At 31.3% G+C, this 20511-nt stretch overlaps 7 protein-coding genes across 7 annotated transcripts; 3 read left to right on the top strand and 4 right to left on the bottom strand.

Annotated features, from left to right (window-relative positions):
• Positions 1 to 870: 870 nt before the first annotated feature.
• PPL_06066 (cellulase) lies at positions 871 to 3274 on the top strand (the record flags this gene model as incomplete). The annotated part of the gene is made up of 4 exons (XM_020576933.1): positions 871 to 893; positions 1499 to 2586; positions 2648 to 3187; positions 3264 to 3274. 4 exons carry the CDS (start codon positions 871 to 873, stop codon positions 3272 to 3274), a joined length of 1662 nt encoding a protein of 553 aa, XP_020433345.1.
• Positions 3275 to 3336: 62 nt separating this feature from the next.
• Positions 3337 to 4662, bottom strand: yod1 (C2H2-type zinc finger-containing protein; the record flags this gene model as incomplete). The annotated part of the gene is made up of 5 exons (XM_020576932.1): positions 3337 to 3374; positions 3503 to 3553; positions 3638 to 4001; positions 4069 to 4448; positions 4530 to 4662. The coding sequence occupies 5 exons, from the start codon at positions 4660 to 4662 to the stop codon at positions 3337 to 3339; spliced, it is 966 nt and encodes a 321-aa protein (XP_020433344.1).
• Positions 4663 to 5755: 1093 nt separating this feature from the next.
• PPL_06064 (glycoside hydrolase family 9 protein) lies at positions 5756 to 7159 on the top strand (the record flags this gene model as incomplete). The annotated part of the gene is made up of 3 exons (XM_020576931.1): positions 5756 to 5819; positions 5901 to 5928; positions 5959 to 7159. 3 exons carry the CDS (start codon positions 5756 to 5758, stop codon positions 7157 to 7159), a joined length of 1293 nt encoding a protein of 430 aa, XP_020433343.1.
• A 76-nt stretch (positions 7160 to 7235) lies between these two features.
• On the bottom strand, positions 7236 to 7802 carry sf3b5 (splicing factor 3B subunit 5 family protein; the record flags this gene model as incomplete). Its single annotated transcript, XM_020576930.1, has 3 exons — positions 7236 to 7289; positions 7463 to 7640; positions 7717 to 7802. The coding sequence occupies 3 exons, from the start codon at positions 7800 to 7802 to the stop codon at positions 7236 to 7238; spliced, it is 318 nt and encodes a 105-aa protein (XP_020433342.1).
• A 277-nt stretch (positions 7803 to 8079) lies between these two features.
• Positions 8080 to 9299, top strand: PPL_06062 (C15orf41 family protein; the record flags this gene model as incomplete). The annotated part of the gene is made up of 3 exons (XM_020576929.1): positions 8080 to 8168; positions 8412 to 8717; positions 8795 to 9299. 3 exons carry the CDS (start codon positions 8080 to 8082, stop codon positions 9297 to 9299), a joined length of 900 nt encoding a protein of 299 aa, XP_020433341.1.
• Positions 9300 to 10698: 1399 nt separating this feature from the next.
• Positions 10699 to 14103, bottom strand: copB (coatomer protein complex beta subunit; the record flags this gene model as incomplete). Its single annotated transcript, XM_020576928.1, has 8 exons — positions 10699 to 11480; positions 11563 to 11741; positions 11839 to 12085; positions 12180 to 12718; positions 12844 to 13103; positions 13196 to 13372; positions 13446 to 13689; positions 13790 to 14103. 8 exons carry the CDS (start codon positions 14101 to 14103, stop codon positions 10699 to 10701), a joined length of 2742 nt encoding a protein of 913 aa, XP_020433340.1.
• A 369-nt stretch (positions 14104 to 14472) lies between these two features.
• On the bottom strand, positions 14473 to 20483 carry gxcFF (pleckstrin domain-containing protein; the record flags this gene model as incomplete). Its single annotated transcript, XM_020576927.1, has 11 exons — positions 14473 to 15143; positions 15181 to 15232; positions 15269 to 15919; positions 15985 to 16647; positions 16748 to 17163; positions 17630 to 18568; positions 18820 to 19403; positions 19474 to 19766; positions 19845 to 20123; positions 20208 to 20348; positions 20427 to 20483. The coding sequence occupies 11 exons, from the start codon at positions 20481 to 20483 to the stop codon at positions 14473 to 14475; spliced, it is 4746 nt and encodes a 1581-aa protein (XP_020433339.1).
• Between the last annotated feature and the right edge of the window lie 28 nt (positions 20484 to 20511).

Raw genomic sequence — 20511 nt, 5'->3', positions numbered from 1 at the left:
ATTATTACAAACTGACAATCCATCATCAAATTATTTCGAAAATTAAATAAATATTGTGTTCCCAAGTAAATATTTTGATGACGATTTTGGAAGCAAATATGTTTTTTAATAAGAAAAAAATGGTTGGTTAATTTTGGTTAAATTTTCTATTTATTTTTTGTTTTTTTTGTTTTTTTTTTGGCAAAAAATCTAAGGAAATTTTGAAAGATTTTAATCTATAATCAACTTACAGATGCTCCTTAATAAATTAAAGAAATTCGAAAACAACAATAATCAATTTAAATGACGTTTGTTTGATATTAAAAAAATTAAATAACTAAACCCATTTCAAAGAAAAGCTCCACCTTAATACTTTAAATATGGTCTTTTTTTTTTGTTTTGTTAGAAATTAAATATTTAAAATTGATTCCCCACTTACCACCAACACATACCGATTCTTAATTTAACCTCCACTTTTTGTTAGAGGTCTATTCAATTTTTTCAAAAAAAACAAAAAAAATAATTAATAAATTTAATTATCTAATTCCACTTTTATCGGTTATGTAATATCATCATTTTTTTGTTAAGATTATTGAAAATGTGTTGTCTTGTTGGAAATGGAAATTTATTCTAAAGATTTTATTTTAGATGACAATTGTGGGTGGCTTGTCAGTAGGGTGGTGGTCGTAGCAAACCCACCTACAGACTCATAGTTTACCAACGACAATTTTCAAAATATGTTTTTTAAATTTTTTTTGTTTTTTCATGATGTCGATTTTAAAAGTTGATTGTTTGTTTGTTGATTTGTGTTGGTGTTTGGTTGTTTGTCTCGATGGTGAAAAATGAAATTAAATAACAGAAAAAATAGGATGGTTGTTGAACTGGAAAACCATGGCTTCAACTGTGGCTCCACGGTTGGTGAGGGTGCTATGTTTGAGGTTCTTGCACTATAACTTCATTAGCAATTTAGGGTATCTGTTTCTGGAAATTTGAATAATTTATTAATTTTTTTTTGTTTATCATTTATTTTATTTTTTTAAAACGTCTTTGGACAAAAGTCTACACGACATACGATCCTTGGGATACTCGACTATAAATACTTGGGATCCAAATCATTATATCTCATAACTAAAATACTATCATTACATTTTATAACATTATAAAAATACATTCATCAATTATCTATTTGTAGAACTAGCAAATCATATATTTTTCACAAATCGATTCATATTATTTATGTTTAATTTAAACTCTTTGTAATTTTATCAAACATACACAATCCAATTTTTTTCAAATTTAACTCTTATTAAATTACCAAAATGTTTTCCAAACGATTCTTTTGGTCATTGATTGCTCTTTTTGTTGCAATTCAATCAGTGACTGGTATGTTTCATATCTTTTTTTGACAATTTAAAATTTGAAAATATCTTTTTCATTTATTAACTTGGTTTTTTTTTTTTTTAGCTGTCGATTATTGTGATACTTTAAAATATGCTCTTATGTTTTATAAATATAATAGAGCTGGTAAACTGCCAGATAATGATGTATCATGGCGTGGTGACTCTGTGTTGGTAGATGGTGCTTTGGCCGGTGGTTATTTCGATGCCGGTGATCATGTCAAGTTTGCTCTTCCAATGGCATATTCTATGACCATGTTGGGTTGGGCATTCATCCAATATGAAAAAAATATTGCTTCCTGTGGTTTGACTCAATTGTTCCTTGAGGATATCAAGTATGGTACCGATTGGTTGATTGCTGCTCATACTGGTCCAAATGAATTCGTCGGTCAAGTCGGTGATGGAAATCTCGATCACTCATGGTGGGGACCACCTGAGCTCTTGAACATGGCTCGTCCACAATACAAATTGACTACCTCTGCACCAGGAACTGAGGTTGCTATGGAAGCTGCCGCTGCCTTGTCTGCTGCCTCTATCATTTTCAAATCACGTGACTCTGCCTACTCTGCCACCTGTTTGTCTCATGCCAAGCAACTCCATTCCTTTGGTGACACTTACCGTGGAAAATACTCTGATTCCATCACCAATGCTCAAGCTTTCTACAACTCATGGTCTGGATTCAAGGATGAGATCGTCTGGGGTACTATCTGGCTCTACAAAGCTACTGGTGACGCTTCTCTCTTAACCAAGGCCAAGTCTGACTACGCTTCATTCGGAATCGGTGGAATGGCACAAGGAAATTCTCACGATTGGGATCTCAAGGCACCAGGTGTTGCTCTTTTGATGGCCCAAATTACTGGTGAAGCTACCTACAAGAAAGATATTGAAGGATTCCTCAACTACTGGTTACCAGGTGGTGGTATCACTTACACTCCAGGTGGATTGGCATGGATTCGTCAATGGGGACCAGCTCGTTATGCTGCTACCTCTGCTTTCTTGGCTGCCGTCTACGGTGGTGACAAATACACCAATTTCTCAAAGAAGCAAATCAACTACATTCTTGGTGACAATCCAAAACAACAATCATTCGTCATTGGTATCGGTCCCAACGCACCAAGAGACGCTCATCATCGTGCTGCCCATCATTCTTTAACCAACAACATCAACAATCCAACTCACAACACCTATCTCCTCAAAGGAGCACTCGTTGGTGGGTCCAGGAAATGACGATTCCTACGTTGATGACCGTAGCGATTACATCAAGAATGAAGTTGCCACTGATTACAATGCCGGTTTTGTTGGAGCTTTGGCTGCATTGATCGATCCAAGTTCAACTCCAACCCCAACTCAAACTCCAACTCAAACACCAACTGAAACACCAACCCAAACTCCAACTCAGACTCCAACTCAAACTCCAACTCAAACTCCAACCCAAACTCCAACTCAAACTCCTACTGAGACACCAACTCAAACTCCAACCCAAACTCCAACCCAAACTCCAACTGAGACTCCAACTCAAACTCCAACCCAGTCACCAGGACAAGGTTCAGTCACCTTCACTCAAAAGTTGGTAAACTCATGGGTCAATGGAGGAGATAAGTACCAATTGATGGATGTTATGATTACCAATAGTGGATCATCTAAAGTAAAGACTTTACAATTCGGTTTCCCATCGAGCATTCAAGAAAAGTGGGGAATTGTCCAAGTTTCTGGAAACACCTTCACTTTACCAGCCTACCAAGTTGGTTTGAATGTCGGTGAAACCTACAAGTTTGGTTACATTGCCAAGGCTAGCAATATCCCAGATTTGGGTAAGGACCAAAAGGCCACATACTAAATGCCAACCCAACAAAACCAAACCAAACTATCACTTTTTTATTAATTTAGAAAGTAATTAGTATTGTAATTATTAAAATAAAATCCACAATTATTCAAAAAAAATATAAAGTTGTCTTCTTTCTTATTTATATAAACAAACTTTTAATAAGAATTTACTAACTTATTAAGAACAATCAGGATTTTATTATGTTTGATTTAAGGGTGTAAACACTGTACAGGATTTCAGTAGATTTATAATTATACAAAGTTTTGTTCCGGTTATTGTTTTTTCAATTCTGTGAATTTACTGTGCTTTGTTTGCATAGCATGAATTGTTGCTTCTTTCTCACCTGTTAAAACTAATATATAAAATTCGATAATAATAATAATAATAAAAGTTAGTAAAACTTAACTTTGTACATTGAATATGTTTATAAACTTACTTTTATTACAATCTAAACAAATCAATTGAAAGTTGGCTGTGTTTGTGAATTTACCAGCTTTATGTTCTTTCTCTACAAAGTCAATGGCTTTCTTGAGGGTTGCTTCATCAGTGGTGGCAAAGATTGTTTTATCATAGTTTTCAGAGCCATTTTCATAAGGGCACAATGCAAGTGCATCGTAATGTATACCGTCATAAATAACAAAGACACGCTGTGAGTAGTTTCTATCCTCGCCATATCGATATAATATTTTTGTCTGAATATCGAATGCACCAATCTCCATCTTATAGTATGATGATAGAATCGATAGCTCTATTGCACCACCCCAATGTTTAGGGTTAGTAATCCATATACAATAATCATCCTATAATAAATAAACAAGTTAACCAATTTTAGTATCATAATCATTATCAAACATTTCAATGACCTACATTTTCTTTCTCAAGATAACCTTCATTATAGGTAAGTGGATCGCTTTTTACTGCACTGACAATGACTGAACGTAGATGTGATCCCTTTGCTCTATTCTTGTTTTCAAGTACATAGGCAACTGCACTGAATAGACAACTGTTATCATTCTCTGTAAGACGACGAACAATGTATCCACCACTATCTTCTCTTGGTTTATTATTAGATGATGAAACAACACCAGACGATGATGATGATGAAGTAGTTGGTGCTGTATTACTGCTACTACCACCACCTCCAGTAGTTTCTTCAACAGTTACAGTATCACCATTTACAATGATACCATCTATCAAAGTATCTTGTTTAGATGTATCCAATGGTTTAGGAGGATATCCACATAAAACTAATATATATATTTATTAATATCAACTATTATTATTATTATTTGATTTGTTGTTTAAATTCTTTAAACTTTTTAGCTTACTCTTTTGATTGGCTGGTTCTATATTGGTTTTCTCAAATACAAGTAATTGAAATTGTGAAATACTTGATTTTGGATCAAGTGATCTTATATTCTCAACACCTGATTTACTTCTTAATCTTATAGAAATACTCATTATTATTTATATAAATGTCTAAAATGTTATTAAAAATGATAAATTAAATTTGTTTAAAAAAAAAACAAGTAAAACTTAATCACCCCTTTTTTTTAATTTAAAATGTTTGAAGATCAGAAAAGCAAAGATTGAATCACATATCAATTATAATTTTTCTCATTAGTCATAATTATTTATTAAAAAATTAAGAGAAAAAAATTCTAAAAAAAAAAAACAAAAAAATAAAAGAATGATAAACTAAAAGTTTAATTATTTTTTTTAAATAAATATTTTTTTAATCAATTACAGTATCAGTTGTAGATACTATATAAAAAAGAGGTTGATGATTCATGAAATCTTGAAATTCAACGTTTAATAATAATCTTAGATATTATATTAATATAATTTATTTTTTTATTTATTTTTTTAGAATTTTTTTTAAAAACTAAAAACTAAAAAACTTTTTTTTCTTTTTCTTTTTGCAAGTTTGTTAAAACCAACTCCCCCTCTTTCTCAATACAATTATCTATTTTGCAATGTAAAAAAATTAAAAAAATAATAAAATAAAACTAAAACTTTTTGAAGTTAAGGTTTTTCAAATCTAGACCATGTGGTCTTTTTGATGTGCAGAGAGAGACCTCTTGGTTAACATGGAGTTGATCCACATTTAGAATTATGAAAAATGGGATTGTCCAATTGAATTTCACTTGTGGAAAATTGAATCTGTCAGGCCTTTTATATCTAATTTCCATCAATGTTAGAGCTGTGCGTTATCCATTTGACGGATTGAGTTGGTTATTGAGTGGTACAAGACCTTCTTGCTATAGAACCTGTCAAGAAAGAACTTAAACTAATTTAATTTATTATTTTGATTTTTATTTCTTCGATTATTTTTTCGTTCATTCTATTATTGGTTGAACCTAACGAATTGGTCTAATCGAATGATATTTAAAGCTCTTTTTTCTGAATCATTTTGATAAAACTAATACTTTCTTTAAAGTAATAAATATATAAATAACTAAATAATATTGAATTATTTCAAATAATTTATTATTCATCTTTAATCTCTATAAAATTACATAATTATTTTTCAAAAAAAACTAAATTAAAAATAATGGGTTTTAAATCTATATTTTTGTTAGTTGCTGCAATCTTTGTGTTATTTTCACAAGTTAATGGTATGTAAAAAATAATATTTTAAATATCATATTTATTTTTAAGTATTAAATATTAACTTGGATTTTTTTAAAATTATTTAGCAACTCCCGATTATTGTGATACTTTAAAGTATGGACTGATGTTTTATAAATATAATAGAGCTGGTAAACTACCAGATAATGATGTACCATGGCGTGGTGACTCTGTGTTGGAAGACGGAAAGTTGGCCGGTGGTTATTTCGATGCCGGTGACCATGTCAAGTTTGCCCTCCCAATGGCCTATTCTATGACCATGTTGGGTTGGTCATTCTTGGAATTCGAAACAAAGATTGCTGGTTGTGGTTTGACCGATCTCTACTTGGAGACCATTAAGTTTGGTACCGATTGGTTGATTGCCGCCCACGAAGAAGACAACAAGTTCGCTGCTCAAGTCGGAGATGGAAACGTCGACCACTCCTACTGGGGACCACCAGAAACAATGAATGTCGCCCGTCCAGTATTTTACATCGATGCCGACCACCCAGGTACCGAAGTTGCTATGGAAGCTGCCGCTGCCTTGTCCGCTGCCTCTATCATTTTCAAAGATCGTGACTCTGCTTATTCTACCACCTGTCTCGAACACGCCAAGAAACTCCATTCGTTCGGTGACAAATTCCGTGGAAAATACTCTGATTCCGTAACCAATGCAGTTGCATTCTACAACTCATGGTCCGGTTACAAGGATGACATTGTGTGGGGTACTCTCTGGCTCTACAAAGCTACCGCCGACGAAGCACTTTTAACCAAAGCCAAAGCTGACTATGCCGAATTCGGAATCGGTGGAATGGCACAAGGAAACTCTCACGATTGGGATCTCAAGGCACCAGGTGCATGTCTTTTGATGGCCAAGATCACCGGTGACGACAAGTACAAGACCGACATTGAAGCCGCCCTCAACTACTGGTTACCAGGTGGTGGTATCACTTACACTCCAGGTGGAATGGCATGGATTCGTCAATGGGGACCAGCTCGTTATGCTGCTACCTCTGCTTTCTTGGCTGCCGTCTACGGTGGTGACAAATACATGGATTTCTCAAAGAAGCAAATCGACTATCTCCTCGGTGAAAATCCAAAACAACAATCATTCGTCATCGGTATTGGTCCCAACGCACCAAAGGATGCTCATCATCGTGCTGCCCATCATTCTCTGACCAACGACATCAACAATCCGGTTCACAACACCTATCTCCTCAAAGGAGCACTCGTTGGTGGTCCAGGAAATGACGATTCCTACGTCGATGACCGTACCGATTACATCAAGAATGAAGTTGCATGTGATTATAATGCCGGTTTCGTTGGTGTTTTAGCTGCTCATGCTTAAACAATCCTCTAATATTTTTTCATTTTTCCAACAACAAATCGACAAGACACAATACAATCATATGATTGCCATTTCTCTATATAAATATAACTTCTTTCCCTTTTTTCAACAACAATGCAATAGTTTGTAGCTAATGTATAAAAAAAACAAATAAATAAAATTAAAAAAAATAATTAAAAATATATAAAGTTTTAGTTTATATTATTATTTTATTATATACAAAGGTAATTATTCGATTCGATTCGATTTGATTAAAATTTATATTCAAGATATTATTATTTGTTATTATTATTATTTCATTACTACATCCTTCTTATCTTTTGAAGCAGGTGATGGTCCACATGGTTGAATCATCTTGTGTAATAGATTGAATCTTACTCTTCCCATTGATTCATTCTCTGCAATTGCAAACAATGATAACAATGAATTATGTCCAACATACGATGAATAAGTATCTCTATGTTGATTCGTTAGAAATTCACTATGATTAATAAAAATAAATAATAAGTATAATAATTATAAACAAAAAAGACGAAAGTAACATAAATTATACATACTATTTTGAAATATCGGAATGACCAGTACCTACATATCTCATCTGTAGATGTTCAAGTTGACTATTTAATGATTCTCTTTCTGACATCTTATTATATATATATATATATATTATATCAAATTTATAGATAATTCGAAACGATAAAATAAAAAAGTAAAGATAAAATTTAAATTTAAATTTTCATTCTCATTTTGACAGACTACAGTTCGACAATAAAGATTTCTTTTGTATTATTAATAATAACTGTTTATATATATTATAAATAAACATTAATTTGTTATATTTATAGATATTGTGTAAATAGTAATAATAAAAGTTGTTTAATTATTGATATATCTTTTGTAAATACAATTATAATGATAAGATGTCAATGTCAAGAGAAGATTTCAAGAGTATATATGACTCTATGAATGATAAAGACGATATACCATTTCTAAAAGTTCAATATTCAAAGTAATTAATATTAATCATCTAAACTCTTTATTTATATTAATATAATTTTATATGTTAAAAAACAAAACAATAGATACTCTTATTCTACATTTATAAGTATATATTCACAAAAGAGACTGAAAGAATATCGACAACTATGTTATAGAAAGATCCCAAATATTAGATCTCATTTTCAAAAGTATGATAGTAGTTGAACAACTTGAAAATACAACACTCTTTTTATTAATAATTAATTTTTATCAGTTATATAAAAGGAAAATCAATCATTGAAATATCAACAGATTTAAATATATCATCTACAATCGTTGCAAAACAAATACTGAATCACATATTAGATACAGATGTAAAACAACTATACTCTATCAATAATATTAATCATACAAACACCGACCTCTATAAGCTGCTAAGTGTAAAGACCGACCGTGAAAGTGTTTTGAAAAAACTAATGAAAACACCTGAACTCATAGATAATGAAAGACTGCGTGTAAATATTCAACAATCTGTTTACTCTGATGACAATTGTTCACCTTTAATTAACTATATAAGATCGTAAGCATTAAACTTTATTCATTTGTTTGTTAAACAATATTAGTTTTATTAATAATTATAATAATATTATGTTAAAGGTCAACTGGATCGGAATATGAATTCTTATTACAAGAAAAGCTATTTCAATTGAATATACCGTATCAAACAGAAGATCAGTTGAGAAAGATTGGATATCCAAAGACACCAGACATCAAGTTGGAGGTACCGTTTGCCTATCGTGGTTATATTATCAATTGGATAGAGAGCAAAGCATCGTTTTGTGACGATCATAACTATAAGAATACAAAGGATCAGATCATAGGATATAAAAATAGATATGGACCTGGAATGGCTATATTTTGGTTTGGTTTCATCGATGACCTTAATAACCTTCAGGAAGACGGAGTCTTAATATCAGATAGATTTCCAGATTTCGAAAGTATAGAGCTTCTAAATGATTTCAATCAACATCTAAAAGGAATGATAACAACAACAGCAACTACAACAATTACACCGACAATTACACCGACAATTACACCGACAATTACACCGACAATTACACCGACAATTACACCAACACCTTCGATTACACCAACACCATAATCTGTAACAATACCATATAATTAATTTTTGATATTGCTGTTGGTTGTATTTTAAAATGTTGAACTACACCAATTAATATCATAGGATACTGGTTACTGTAATGAGTGAGTAAATATTTACAGTGAATTCGACATTCTCTATCATACATACTTTTGGAATAAAATTCAACCAATAAAATCATTGTACACCAGTGACATTGATTTATTTTAAATGTAAATTAAATATTTGTATAAATCTCATCTAGTTGGTAACAAACTAAATACTAATGAATTAATAAGTTGATCCATGAACATCAACATTCAAAGTTGTAGAGTGACCGGTAACAATTTATTTAGAATTTTGAGAATATATATATTGAATGATGATATCTATTAAATATTCACCCCCGATCAATATATTTTTAATTATTATTTGTAATTTAAATATCTTATAATAATTGGTTAATAATTTATTATTTATATTTGTTTTAAATACACTACTACTTATTTGATTGAATTGAATTATTATTATTATTTTGTTATCAATGTGTTAACTGACAATAAACAATAGAGTCGGACAACCACACCCACACTCACTAACCACTCCACATGTTTAAACACTAAACACACTCTCGATAAGTAGGTTGGGATCTGATTGTTGTCAGTAATATGTAAGTATATGTATTGTTTTTAACTTTTTGGGTTCTCTAGAGATTCTACATTTATTTTTCCTACTTTCTTTAATCTAGATAGAGAGTAGTAGTTGTATTGATCAAGACTATTTAAAAATTAACCAACTTACATTATAAGAACATATTTATACTAACAATGTTCTACCTTTTTATTCCATTAACTCTTGTAAAAAAGATATTTAAAATTAAAATATTAACAATCTTTAAACATATTTTATAGTAGTATTTAAAAATGATTTTCAGTAAGTATAGTTTACTAAAGTTATAAAACAATTTCCCAAACACAGAATATTAATATTAATTTGTTAATTAATTAGAAAACCTAAGATTCTTAAACTCCAATCAAATGTTCTCAAATACTAAATCTATAAATATTGAAAATGGAGAGAATTTCTATAATATTAGTCAAACAAAATCCAATGTTTGTGCTCAAATAAGAACTGCTAAATATAATATTGGATATTAACTATATATCATACACTGTAATAATATAATAATCACTGTACTACTGTTGTAACAACAATAATAATAATAGATAAATGTAAAAATATTAAAATCGATTCGAAATAAAATAAAAAAGTTAATGAATAATATCATTAATTATGCTCTTTTTTAAAAAAGAATAAACTTTTATTAATGTTTTTTTAAATATTTATCAATTTTAATTATTTGTATATAATAATAATAATAATAAGATGTGTTTTTTGTTTTAAGTTTTTATCAATTTAGTTATGCAGATGGTTGAGCAACTTTTTGTTTTGATGTAATACGTGCACCCAAACTTACAGCAATACCTTGTACTTTGGAACGGATTCTAATGTAACCGACAATCTTTCCATCTTCTTGTTTCTCGATACAGATGTTGGCAAGAGCGTCCTCACCAAACACTGACTTGGCACAGAGATTGGCAGAGAGGATACCGGTTTCGTTGGAGAGATGAATGTCGGGTGTCAAGATACCCATGTTGGTAATCTTTGAGATGTGTTGCACGTATGCAACGAGATCGGTGATATTGGTGTACACTGGAATCTTGTTCTCCCACTCAAACTCCAACCAGTGGTTACGGAAGAGGACATCGGTGTACTGGTGAGTGATCGGTTGGATGTAGTCGATGATGTCAATGTTGATTTCATTCAAGATGACACAGTTCTTGTCAGAGATGGAACTGACCGAACCTGCGATATCAAAGACAATAGTACCCATGACAACACCATTGTCGGTCGACGATACCTTGATGCTTGCCTTGCAGTTGGATTTCTCACGTGGACCCATGGTGAATGGTGGAACACGCTCACAAATCTTCAAGTCACCAAGAGTGACCAGCTCCAATGTTACATTTTGGAGGGTGTCATTCGTTTGATTGAAAACAGAGATCTCCAAAACAATATCGTATTGATGTACTTTAACGTAGGCTTCGGCATAGATTGGATCAGAGAAACCACTCAATTGATAGATCTTTGAGTATTCAAATTTATCACTACCAACATCTGTACCAACTGCTTTACCTAAATCTATAAATATATAAATATGAAATGAGAATGATTAATAACTTATGACCTTAAGCGTACTCCTTTTTTTTGATTTAAAACTTACCATCTTCAACCTCGATTGGACCGAATGCTTTCTTTGATTTCAATTGTCTAATGGAAACGATATCGTTTGGCTTTACAAGTGCTTCCTTTGTCGATTTCTTTTTGTTTTCATTTTGTTTGGCAATTGTGACTTCCAAATAGTTTGCAAATGATTGCTTACAATCTTTCAACCAGATTTCCCTAAAATTGAATTAAATTTACAATTGTAAATGTAAATGTAAGTTAAAACTTTAATTACATAGGTTTTGATTGAATATAAACTACTTCTACTACTTACTTTACAATTGGATCTTGAGTTGACAATACGTTTATACATGAAATGATACGTTCATATGATGATTTTGATGTGGATGCTTGTGATTTCTTTGCCAAGTTGATCAATATTACCAAAACCAACATGGCTTGTGCACGCAATTTGTTCAATGCCTCTCCAGACAATCCTAAATCACCAGCCTTAAAGTATAACTTACTTAATGAACTTGCAATACATGTTGCAAGATACCAATCACCATCTACAATCAATTCTATTATAATTTTAATAAACAGTAAAGTAAATGTGTGTTAAATATTAATATTAAGCATTCCTAGCGATAATTTCGAAATTATTGGGATAGTTACTTGAAATTGATTGTTGTTCAACTTTCTTCTTTGGTTTATCGTTTGTGACTTCTTCGTCGATTGGTTTTGGTTTGAGAATCTCATCGAGATCCAATTGGATGGCAGAGAATGCGTTTTCGACATCTTGTAATGAGCTTGTGTATTCGGCGATGGTCCAGGTGGCAACACGATACACCTTGGAGATCTTTATCAGTGGGAGTGTCTCGATGAGCTTACTGACAACAGATGAACGTAAATGCTCGTAGGTCTCTGCAACCTCACGTACAAACACAACGACATCGACAGCGGTTGGCAAGTAGCTGTCACCGAGGAACTCCATCAACAGTGGCACTACATTGCCCAACACCTCTGGATACTTCAACGACGACGAGTGGATTGTCTTGACCAACAAGTGTCTATAGTCCAATCCCTTATCAAACTCTTTCGATTGTGTCTTATTGATCTCCTTCTTCAACACCAGAATGATCTCTTCAATATTCTTTGGTGTAATAGAATCCAATACAATATTTAGAATCTTTTTACAAATATCGATATTTGGACTGGTTATTTTTGTTGTTGTTGTTGTTGTTGTTGATAATATATAATAGATTTGTTTGTTTGTTTGTTTTTTTGTTTTTTGTTAGTTAATTATACTATGTTATGTTTTGTTATAATTATTAGTTACCTTGATAATGCTCTCATTATATCCATTACAAGATCTTGCATGATCTTTGAATGATTCTTCTTGATCTCAAGTAGTTTGTCGAGTACGATCATCTTTACGTTGTTGTCAGACTCGTTGCAGAGCAAATCGATATAGGCACTGGCAGCACCACGTACAGCTGTTGGTGCACTAGACAACGATAACAATGTACCTGCACTCTCATATTTAACTGCTGGTGATGATGAGTTTAACAATGTAAAGATACATTTCATATATTTAGACTAAAATTAAATAGATAATAAAAAAGAATAAAGTTAATAAAAATAGAGTCATCTACTAGTAGTTGTTTGGTTTGTTTGTTCTAAACACTTACTCTTTCAGCTGGATTTGTCTTGCAAACCTTACGGATCAATTCGACAACGATGAATTGTAACATATCACCAAACGATGGAACTTGATCTAATACAGTGCTGAGGTATTCAACTGCCTTGTCTTGTGCACAGTTGAATAACATAATGAAAGCATTTCTCTTACATGATGCATCTCCCTCCTGTGGTGTAACATTAATAAGTTAGAGAGTGTGTGTGTTCACTAATTTTATTAGATTAACAACAACAACTTACAGATAATAAAAAGTTATAGATAATCTCGGGTGCATCTGGAATGAGATATTCAAATGAACTGTAGATACTGTAGATTGCGAGTACTGCATTTCTTCTAACGTAGGCATGTCTGTTTTCAAGATTATTCTTTACTTGCTCGACCAATGACTCCAAAACCTCTGGTTCTCTTAACTTACACAAGAATCTCAATGTAGATCCACGAATGAATTCATTTGGATGTGTAAGATCTTGTAATAATGAATTACTATTATTATTATTATTATTATTATTATTGATAAAACAAAATGTAAGTATTTGATCAATAACTAAATATTACTAATGATGATTATCTAAATTTTACTTACCATACTAAAATCATTTCAGATTTCAATTTACCAAGATGAGTCTTCTCGATGACCTCCCAGTAGATAAGTAGTAACTTTTTGATGTAGTGATCTCTCGATGGCATCACATAGAGGATGATTGGCATTAGCAATTGAGGAATTGGTTCACCATTGACGGTGTACAAGATGACCTTCTTGAGAGTCTCTATCTTTTGTTCTATGGTACCATGTTCGAATGTCTGTTTGAATTCATTGACTTGTGGAGGGTCTCCTTTATCGTAGTGTACCAATATAGTACATGGTTTCTCCATTGATCCTGATGCTGCCAATGACATTCTTTACTTTTATTCTTTTACTATTAATATTATTCTATTGATCTATTATATAACTTTTTAAACTTTTTTTTTTAAAACTACAACAAAAATATCAAAAATACCTATAATCTAACTTTAAGTTAAAAAAAATCAAAACAAATATATATTAAAAAAAAAAAGACACTAAACTTTTTTTGATGATCACAATTATGACTCAGAACAAAAGTCAAAAAAAAAATTTTTAAAAAATGAAAAATAAAATGAAAAATTGTTGTGTGTTATTTGTTTGAACTATGTCAGCAAATGATTGTTTGCAAAAATGAATCGATTTTAGCAATGTCTATTTATTGTTATTTTAAACATTTTTATTTTATTTGATCAAGCATTTAATTATCTTAATATTCTTAATATTCTATCTAATGGTGATAATGTCTCAACAGCTGATACTGAATAGGATCTTGGTTTTGTTTCATTTTGATTATTATTTTCATCGGTTGAACGATCATCTTCATCTTCATCTTCATCTTCATCACTTATCTTACTAATATCACTTTCACTCTCTGGTGGATCACATACCGATGCTGATCTACTAGGTTTATAAGGTGTATTATTTACACTATCACATGTTGCTGTTGTGTTATTAGTTGTTGTTGTTGTTGATGGTGTAGAGGTACTGGTTGTTATGTTGTTGGTTGAAGGTGAATTATTATGTTGTTTGTTGGGTGATGGTTGAAAAGGATCGTTGGTAACCGCTAACAACTCTGAGATTGATAACTTTAATTTAAAGTTCTCTGGTGTTATTGCGGTGCCTCTTTGTTGTTGCTGTTTTGACTTTGGTTGTTTCTCCTCGCCATAGATCAAGTTGTTTCTCGACCATTTTGGGTTGAATGATATTGAGTTCTCTGTAATCTGATTGATCACACCAATAAAATCGTTCTTCCACTGTATCTTCTCTGATTCCGTCGCCAAACATATAACAACGGCACAATCCAATGAATGTAATTTAAAGAAATGTCTCTCTCCTATATTAATCATTTGAATTAGTATTTGGATACAAACTACTAATAATAATAATTGTATTGAAAAAATATACATTACCATTATCATTTAAATTATTATTATTATTATTACTATTATTACTATTATTACTCTTTAATGATACAATCATATTATTTATACTATTTACATCTTTACTTGGTGATTTTATATCTGAATTATTACTGTTACTACTATTATTTACATTGTTTGGTGAAGTTGGTGTTGTTGTAGTTGTTGTAGTTGTTGTTGTTGTCGGTGAAGTTGGTATTCTATCTGATCTCTTTATATAATGATCTACAATGGTTGAGTATTGAAGACTGATTACTTTCTCAACTTTATAGTAGGTTTTCATCTTCTTGGTGATGATAAACATGTCGTTAAATAAGTAGAAATAGCGAATCGATACTTTCATCGATTGAGTGAATGGTATCGACGATGGCTTGATAGTGGCATACTGTGCTTCGTGGTTGTTTCCGTCAGTCTTGATGATCTTGGCTTCACCCTCGCGTATCAATCTTCGGTGAGGTTGAATGAGACTATCTACAGGTGGTTTCAGCTTCTGAGCGATCTGCATCACTACTTTGCTGTGCTCGTCTTCCTTCATCTGTCGATTGATCAACTCTGCTATCGATTCCATTCTTCTCAGTGCCTTATAGATATTCTCATAGTCAGGATGATTCGGTAGTGTATACTTTAACAACTCTCTCAACAATAGCACATATCTTGGTATTCTTTGAATTGGCATACTAACAAAAGATTGTAAATCTCTTCTTGCAACTTTATCAATTGATTTACATTGCTAATAATAATTGATATTATTAGTATTGATAATTAATTATATATGTTTACAAACTAATTACTTACTTGAATGAATAACATATAGGATGGTCTCTTTGATGCATTCTCTAGTACTTTAAGGCATGCTGGGAAGTTCATGATATAGTGACTGTATGGTACTTTAAGAAAGTCAATGATCTCCAAGAATACATCACCAATTCTTATTGAATCATCCCAGAGATCAGATACACGTTGTTGTATCTTCTCTAGTAACATTGTATTATACTTTCTAATAACCTCGATCTGCGAGAATACAATCTTTATCTCCTCGGCGGTCAAAGGTGTTTCTTCCAAGAAACTAAATTCTTTCTGTAAATCTGGTTTCATCGATGAAATAGATGATTCCTCTTTAATGTTATTACTACTAATACTACTTTTAAGATTATTATTATTATTATTATTATTATTATTATTATTATTATTATTATTATTATTATTATTATTATTATTATTATTATTATCTTTATCTTTATTACTATTACTACTAGTGCTATCTCTATTACTTCCAATACTTATACCACTACCAATACTACTGGTACTATCTCTATCTCTTTCACTGCCACCCAGACTACTATCACGACTTGAACTATTACTTATAGTACCACCAATAAAGCTACTTGTAATAGAATTACTTCTATCTTTACCGTTACTATTTGCTTGTATAACTTCAACTAATGGTTTACAATAAATCTTTATATATAGATAAGTTAAAAAATATTTTATAGTTAGTATCGATAGTTATTATCAAGAAAATAGTGCATATTTGTCAAACAAAATTAATAATACTTACATCCATAATAATATTCATATATTGTACATAATCTCTCTCGGTCATTAGTAGTTCTTTCAATACTTTTGATTTACATAGGAACATATTCCATTTACGACGCTGTGAGAATCCTTTCCAATGTTTCTGAATGATAACAGCAGATCGATGTTTCTGTTTATCAAACTCATTCAGCTTCGCTTTCATTCCTTTCTCTTCCAATTCATCTTTTATCCTTTGAGTGTAAATCTTTCTTCTTGCTTCAACTTCTGTGTCTGGTGATAATTCATTACTACTATTACTATTATTATTATTATTTGGTCTTAGAATGGTATCAATAGTTCCTCTTCTTCCATTAGCTCCATCATTATTTTGATCACCATTGAAATACTCATCAAATGACAAGGTATTTCCCATGGGAAATCTAATCAATTTTCTTTCTTTATAAAAGAAAAAAATAATATAAAATTAGATATAAACTATAAAAATAAAAAAAAACTATAGATATAAACTAAATAACTTTAAACTATATATAAAAAATAGATATATGTTACAATGCAACAATAGATATAAAAGAAATTTTAAAAAAAAAAAAAAAAATTTTTTGGCTTTGATCATTCTTTTTTTAGAGGTCCCACTCAGATCATGTATTTTTTTTTATTCAAACAATTTAGATCATGAATGTTTTTAAAATAAAAAAAAAATGGTGTGCATTTTTTCTCATAAAATTGGGGTGAAACAGATCTGAAATAATTCAATTTTTAATAACAAATTAAAAAATAAAGTTAAGGCGAGTCAATCCCAAGGATAAAATGAAAGGTCAAGTCTGCATCTATTTACATCGCCAATGCAGTGAACAGATTTATTTATTATATCTTTTTGTTGTCTGACTGAAAAATAAATTACCAGCAGTGATAGTTAAACCTGCTTGTAGATATTGGTGGAGTGTCTGGTTGTTTGGATATTGCTTTTTGAGTAAATCGATCTGTATAGCCATTTGATCGAATGCTTCATTGATTAATGCAACCACTTCATTGATTGATTGCTGTGGATCGTTGTTCTTTAGAGTTAGAATCTTTACATAGTTTACCAAGTCGTTATCAGCCATCTCCTTACGGAATGAATAGACGTCATTGACTAACTGACATGCCACACCATAGTAGTGACGAAACAACTTGAAATCATTGCACTCTAAAATATCGCTACTTAGTTCACTACCAGAGTATGGCAATTCCAAATTAGCAATAAACGAAGTAATTACGAAATAGGCTGCAGAATCCTCCAATCTGATCGCTGTGTATTGATCGTAGCTGGTCGAACTGTTTATGGTTCCACGATGTCCAACGGTATAGAGGAATCCTTGTTTAGCTGATTCTATTGAGTGGTCAACCAGTGCTTTGTCACCCAAGAATTCATCAACAACATCCCAGTAGATCGTTCCATAGATGTCGTGTGTCGCTCTATTCTGACGATCGAACAACTCGTTAATGTACTGCTCATTTTTACCTGCCTTTTCAATGTAGTCATCGAATATAAAGATCCACTCGATAATCTTACAAATATTGAGAATCTGTGCTTGGTCGGCTTGTGGAAAGCAGAGCAAACCAAACTGAACAATGTGATCGCTTACCCACATTACTTGATAGCCACTCTTCCATTTGATCAACTCTTCCTTTATTTGTCTGAAATATTGATTCTCTTTTGAATCACAATATTTAAATTCAATCAGAGGTATATTAAATTGTCTATCCTTGTATTTATTTCCATCCCATTCGAATACTATATCATTTTTTGCACTCATACTATAGTTATAATCGTTTATTTTTGATAAGAAATGAATTACTTCTTTTCTAAAAAATTTTTTTCTTTTGGTCGATTATTAAAAAATCAAATAAATATCAACCTGTAACTCTATTAATCTTAATTTTTTATTAAAAGAAATTAGATAGGCATTTTATTGTATAGTTTATTATTGTGTTAAAATTTTGTAAAAAATAAATAATTATTTATTTTAAACTCTTTTATTCTAATTTTAATAAAAATGGTTGAGGTTTAATTGTCAATCCATATTCTTCGACGTCATTGATTTGGTTTACCATCGAATGAGGAGACTACAAAGTTTGACATGATATTGGAAATTGCAAGGTAAAGTTCATCGTTGGCCAAGTTCATTCCTACGCAATTACGTGGTCCTGCACCGAATGGAAGGTAGAAATCATTGTGTTTCTCTTCATTATGCAAGAAACGCTCTGGTTGGAACTTCTCTGGTTTATCCCAATGTTTCTCATCGTGACACAATCCAAAGTAATTGATTAGAATTTGGGAACCCTTTGGTATGAATATTTGATCGTCCAACAATATCGATTCCTTTGCCTGACGAGGTATTCCGAGTGGTGCAATTAATTTCATTCTCAACGATTCTTTGATGACAGCATTCAAATATGGAGTATTCGGTTTGTTGGCAAGTGTTAGCTTTCCGTTGGCACCGACAACTTCCCTAAGTTCATTTCCAACCTTTTCTTGAATATCTGGATTATTGGCCATGAACAAAAGGAACCATTCAATAGTAGTTGCACTAGTATCTGTTCCAGCAATTAAAAAGTCAATAGTAACTGCAATTACACCATGTCTATCTTTACCTTCTGAATCAATAATTAAAACATCCATTAAATCACGTGGACTATTATAAATTATTATTATTATTATTTTTTAAGTTTCGTATTAACATTACATTATTAAAGTTAACTTACTTATTATAATCAATGGTTTCAGCATGTTCATCATATAATTTAGCAACGAATTTATAAACTGGATCCATACCAGTTCCAACCAACTTTTGGGATAAATAATATATTGGTTGCAAAATCTTGACAAAGTCGACTAGCGATCCTGTCGCAGCCCTCTTGGCAAGAGAATTTACAGGATCTATCAACATTCCCAATCTACCTTCATCAACACCCTCCTCGTATGGAATCTCATCTGCCAATACAATACTAAAGATAATATTCAATGCATATTTCTTACAATATTTCATTGGTGAAAACTATAATAAAATTATATTATATATATATTAGTGCTTTTATCAATGATATATCGATAGTTTATCAATTCAATTACTTACTGGTTGACCTGAACTCTCGAATTGAGACATCATCATAACGAATTGATCTGCTTGTTTCTCAATGACAGATACAGTGGTTCGTAGTTTATTCTTTGAGAAAGAGTTTGCTACCAACTTACGGTTGTGATACCAACGTTCATCTCTTGAACCAACTAGATCCTCATAGTGATTGGTAGATAAACTCAATGTTGGATTTTGAATTCTATTCAAAAAGTTATCGATATGTGTGACTAAAATGAGTTTAGCAATCACAGGATCATTAACTACAACTGTATAATACTAAATTTAGAAAATTAATAACAATGTTAATGAATTATTATAACTAACTAAAACAAATGTTTATTACTAAAAAGTAGTACTTACATCACCAATATAGATTCTATATACACTACCATAGGTCTTGGTCATCTCTAAAAGAGATCTATGCGGTAGTGTACCAAATTGGTGAAGATTACCGATGATAGGTAACACCGAAGGTCCTTTTAGATCATGTTTTTCAGTGTACTTTTTGAACTTAGATACCTAAGAATATCATGATTAGTAACTAAATAGTTAATTAAAATAAATAGTAATTTAACCTACATAAGAGTAAATAGTATAGATAACAAATAAAATACTAAATAATAAGAATATATTCATGATTTATTATAGCACACATTAAAAGAAG

This window comes from Heterostelium album (genome assembly GCF_000004825.1).
Source record: "Heterostelium album PN500 unplaced genomic scaffold PPL_contig13, whole genome shotgun sequence".
NCBI classification, from domain to species: Eukaryota; Evosea; class Eumycetozoa; order Acytosteliales; family Acytosteliaceae; genus Heterostelium; species Heterostelium album.
The sequence above is the reverse complement of the archived record's forward strand: the minus strand, read 5'-3'. Positions and strand labels throughout refer to the sequence as shown.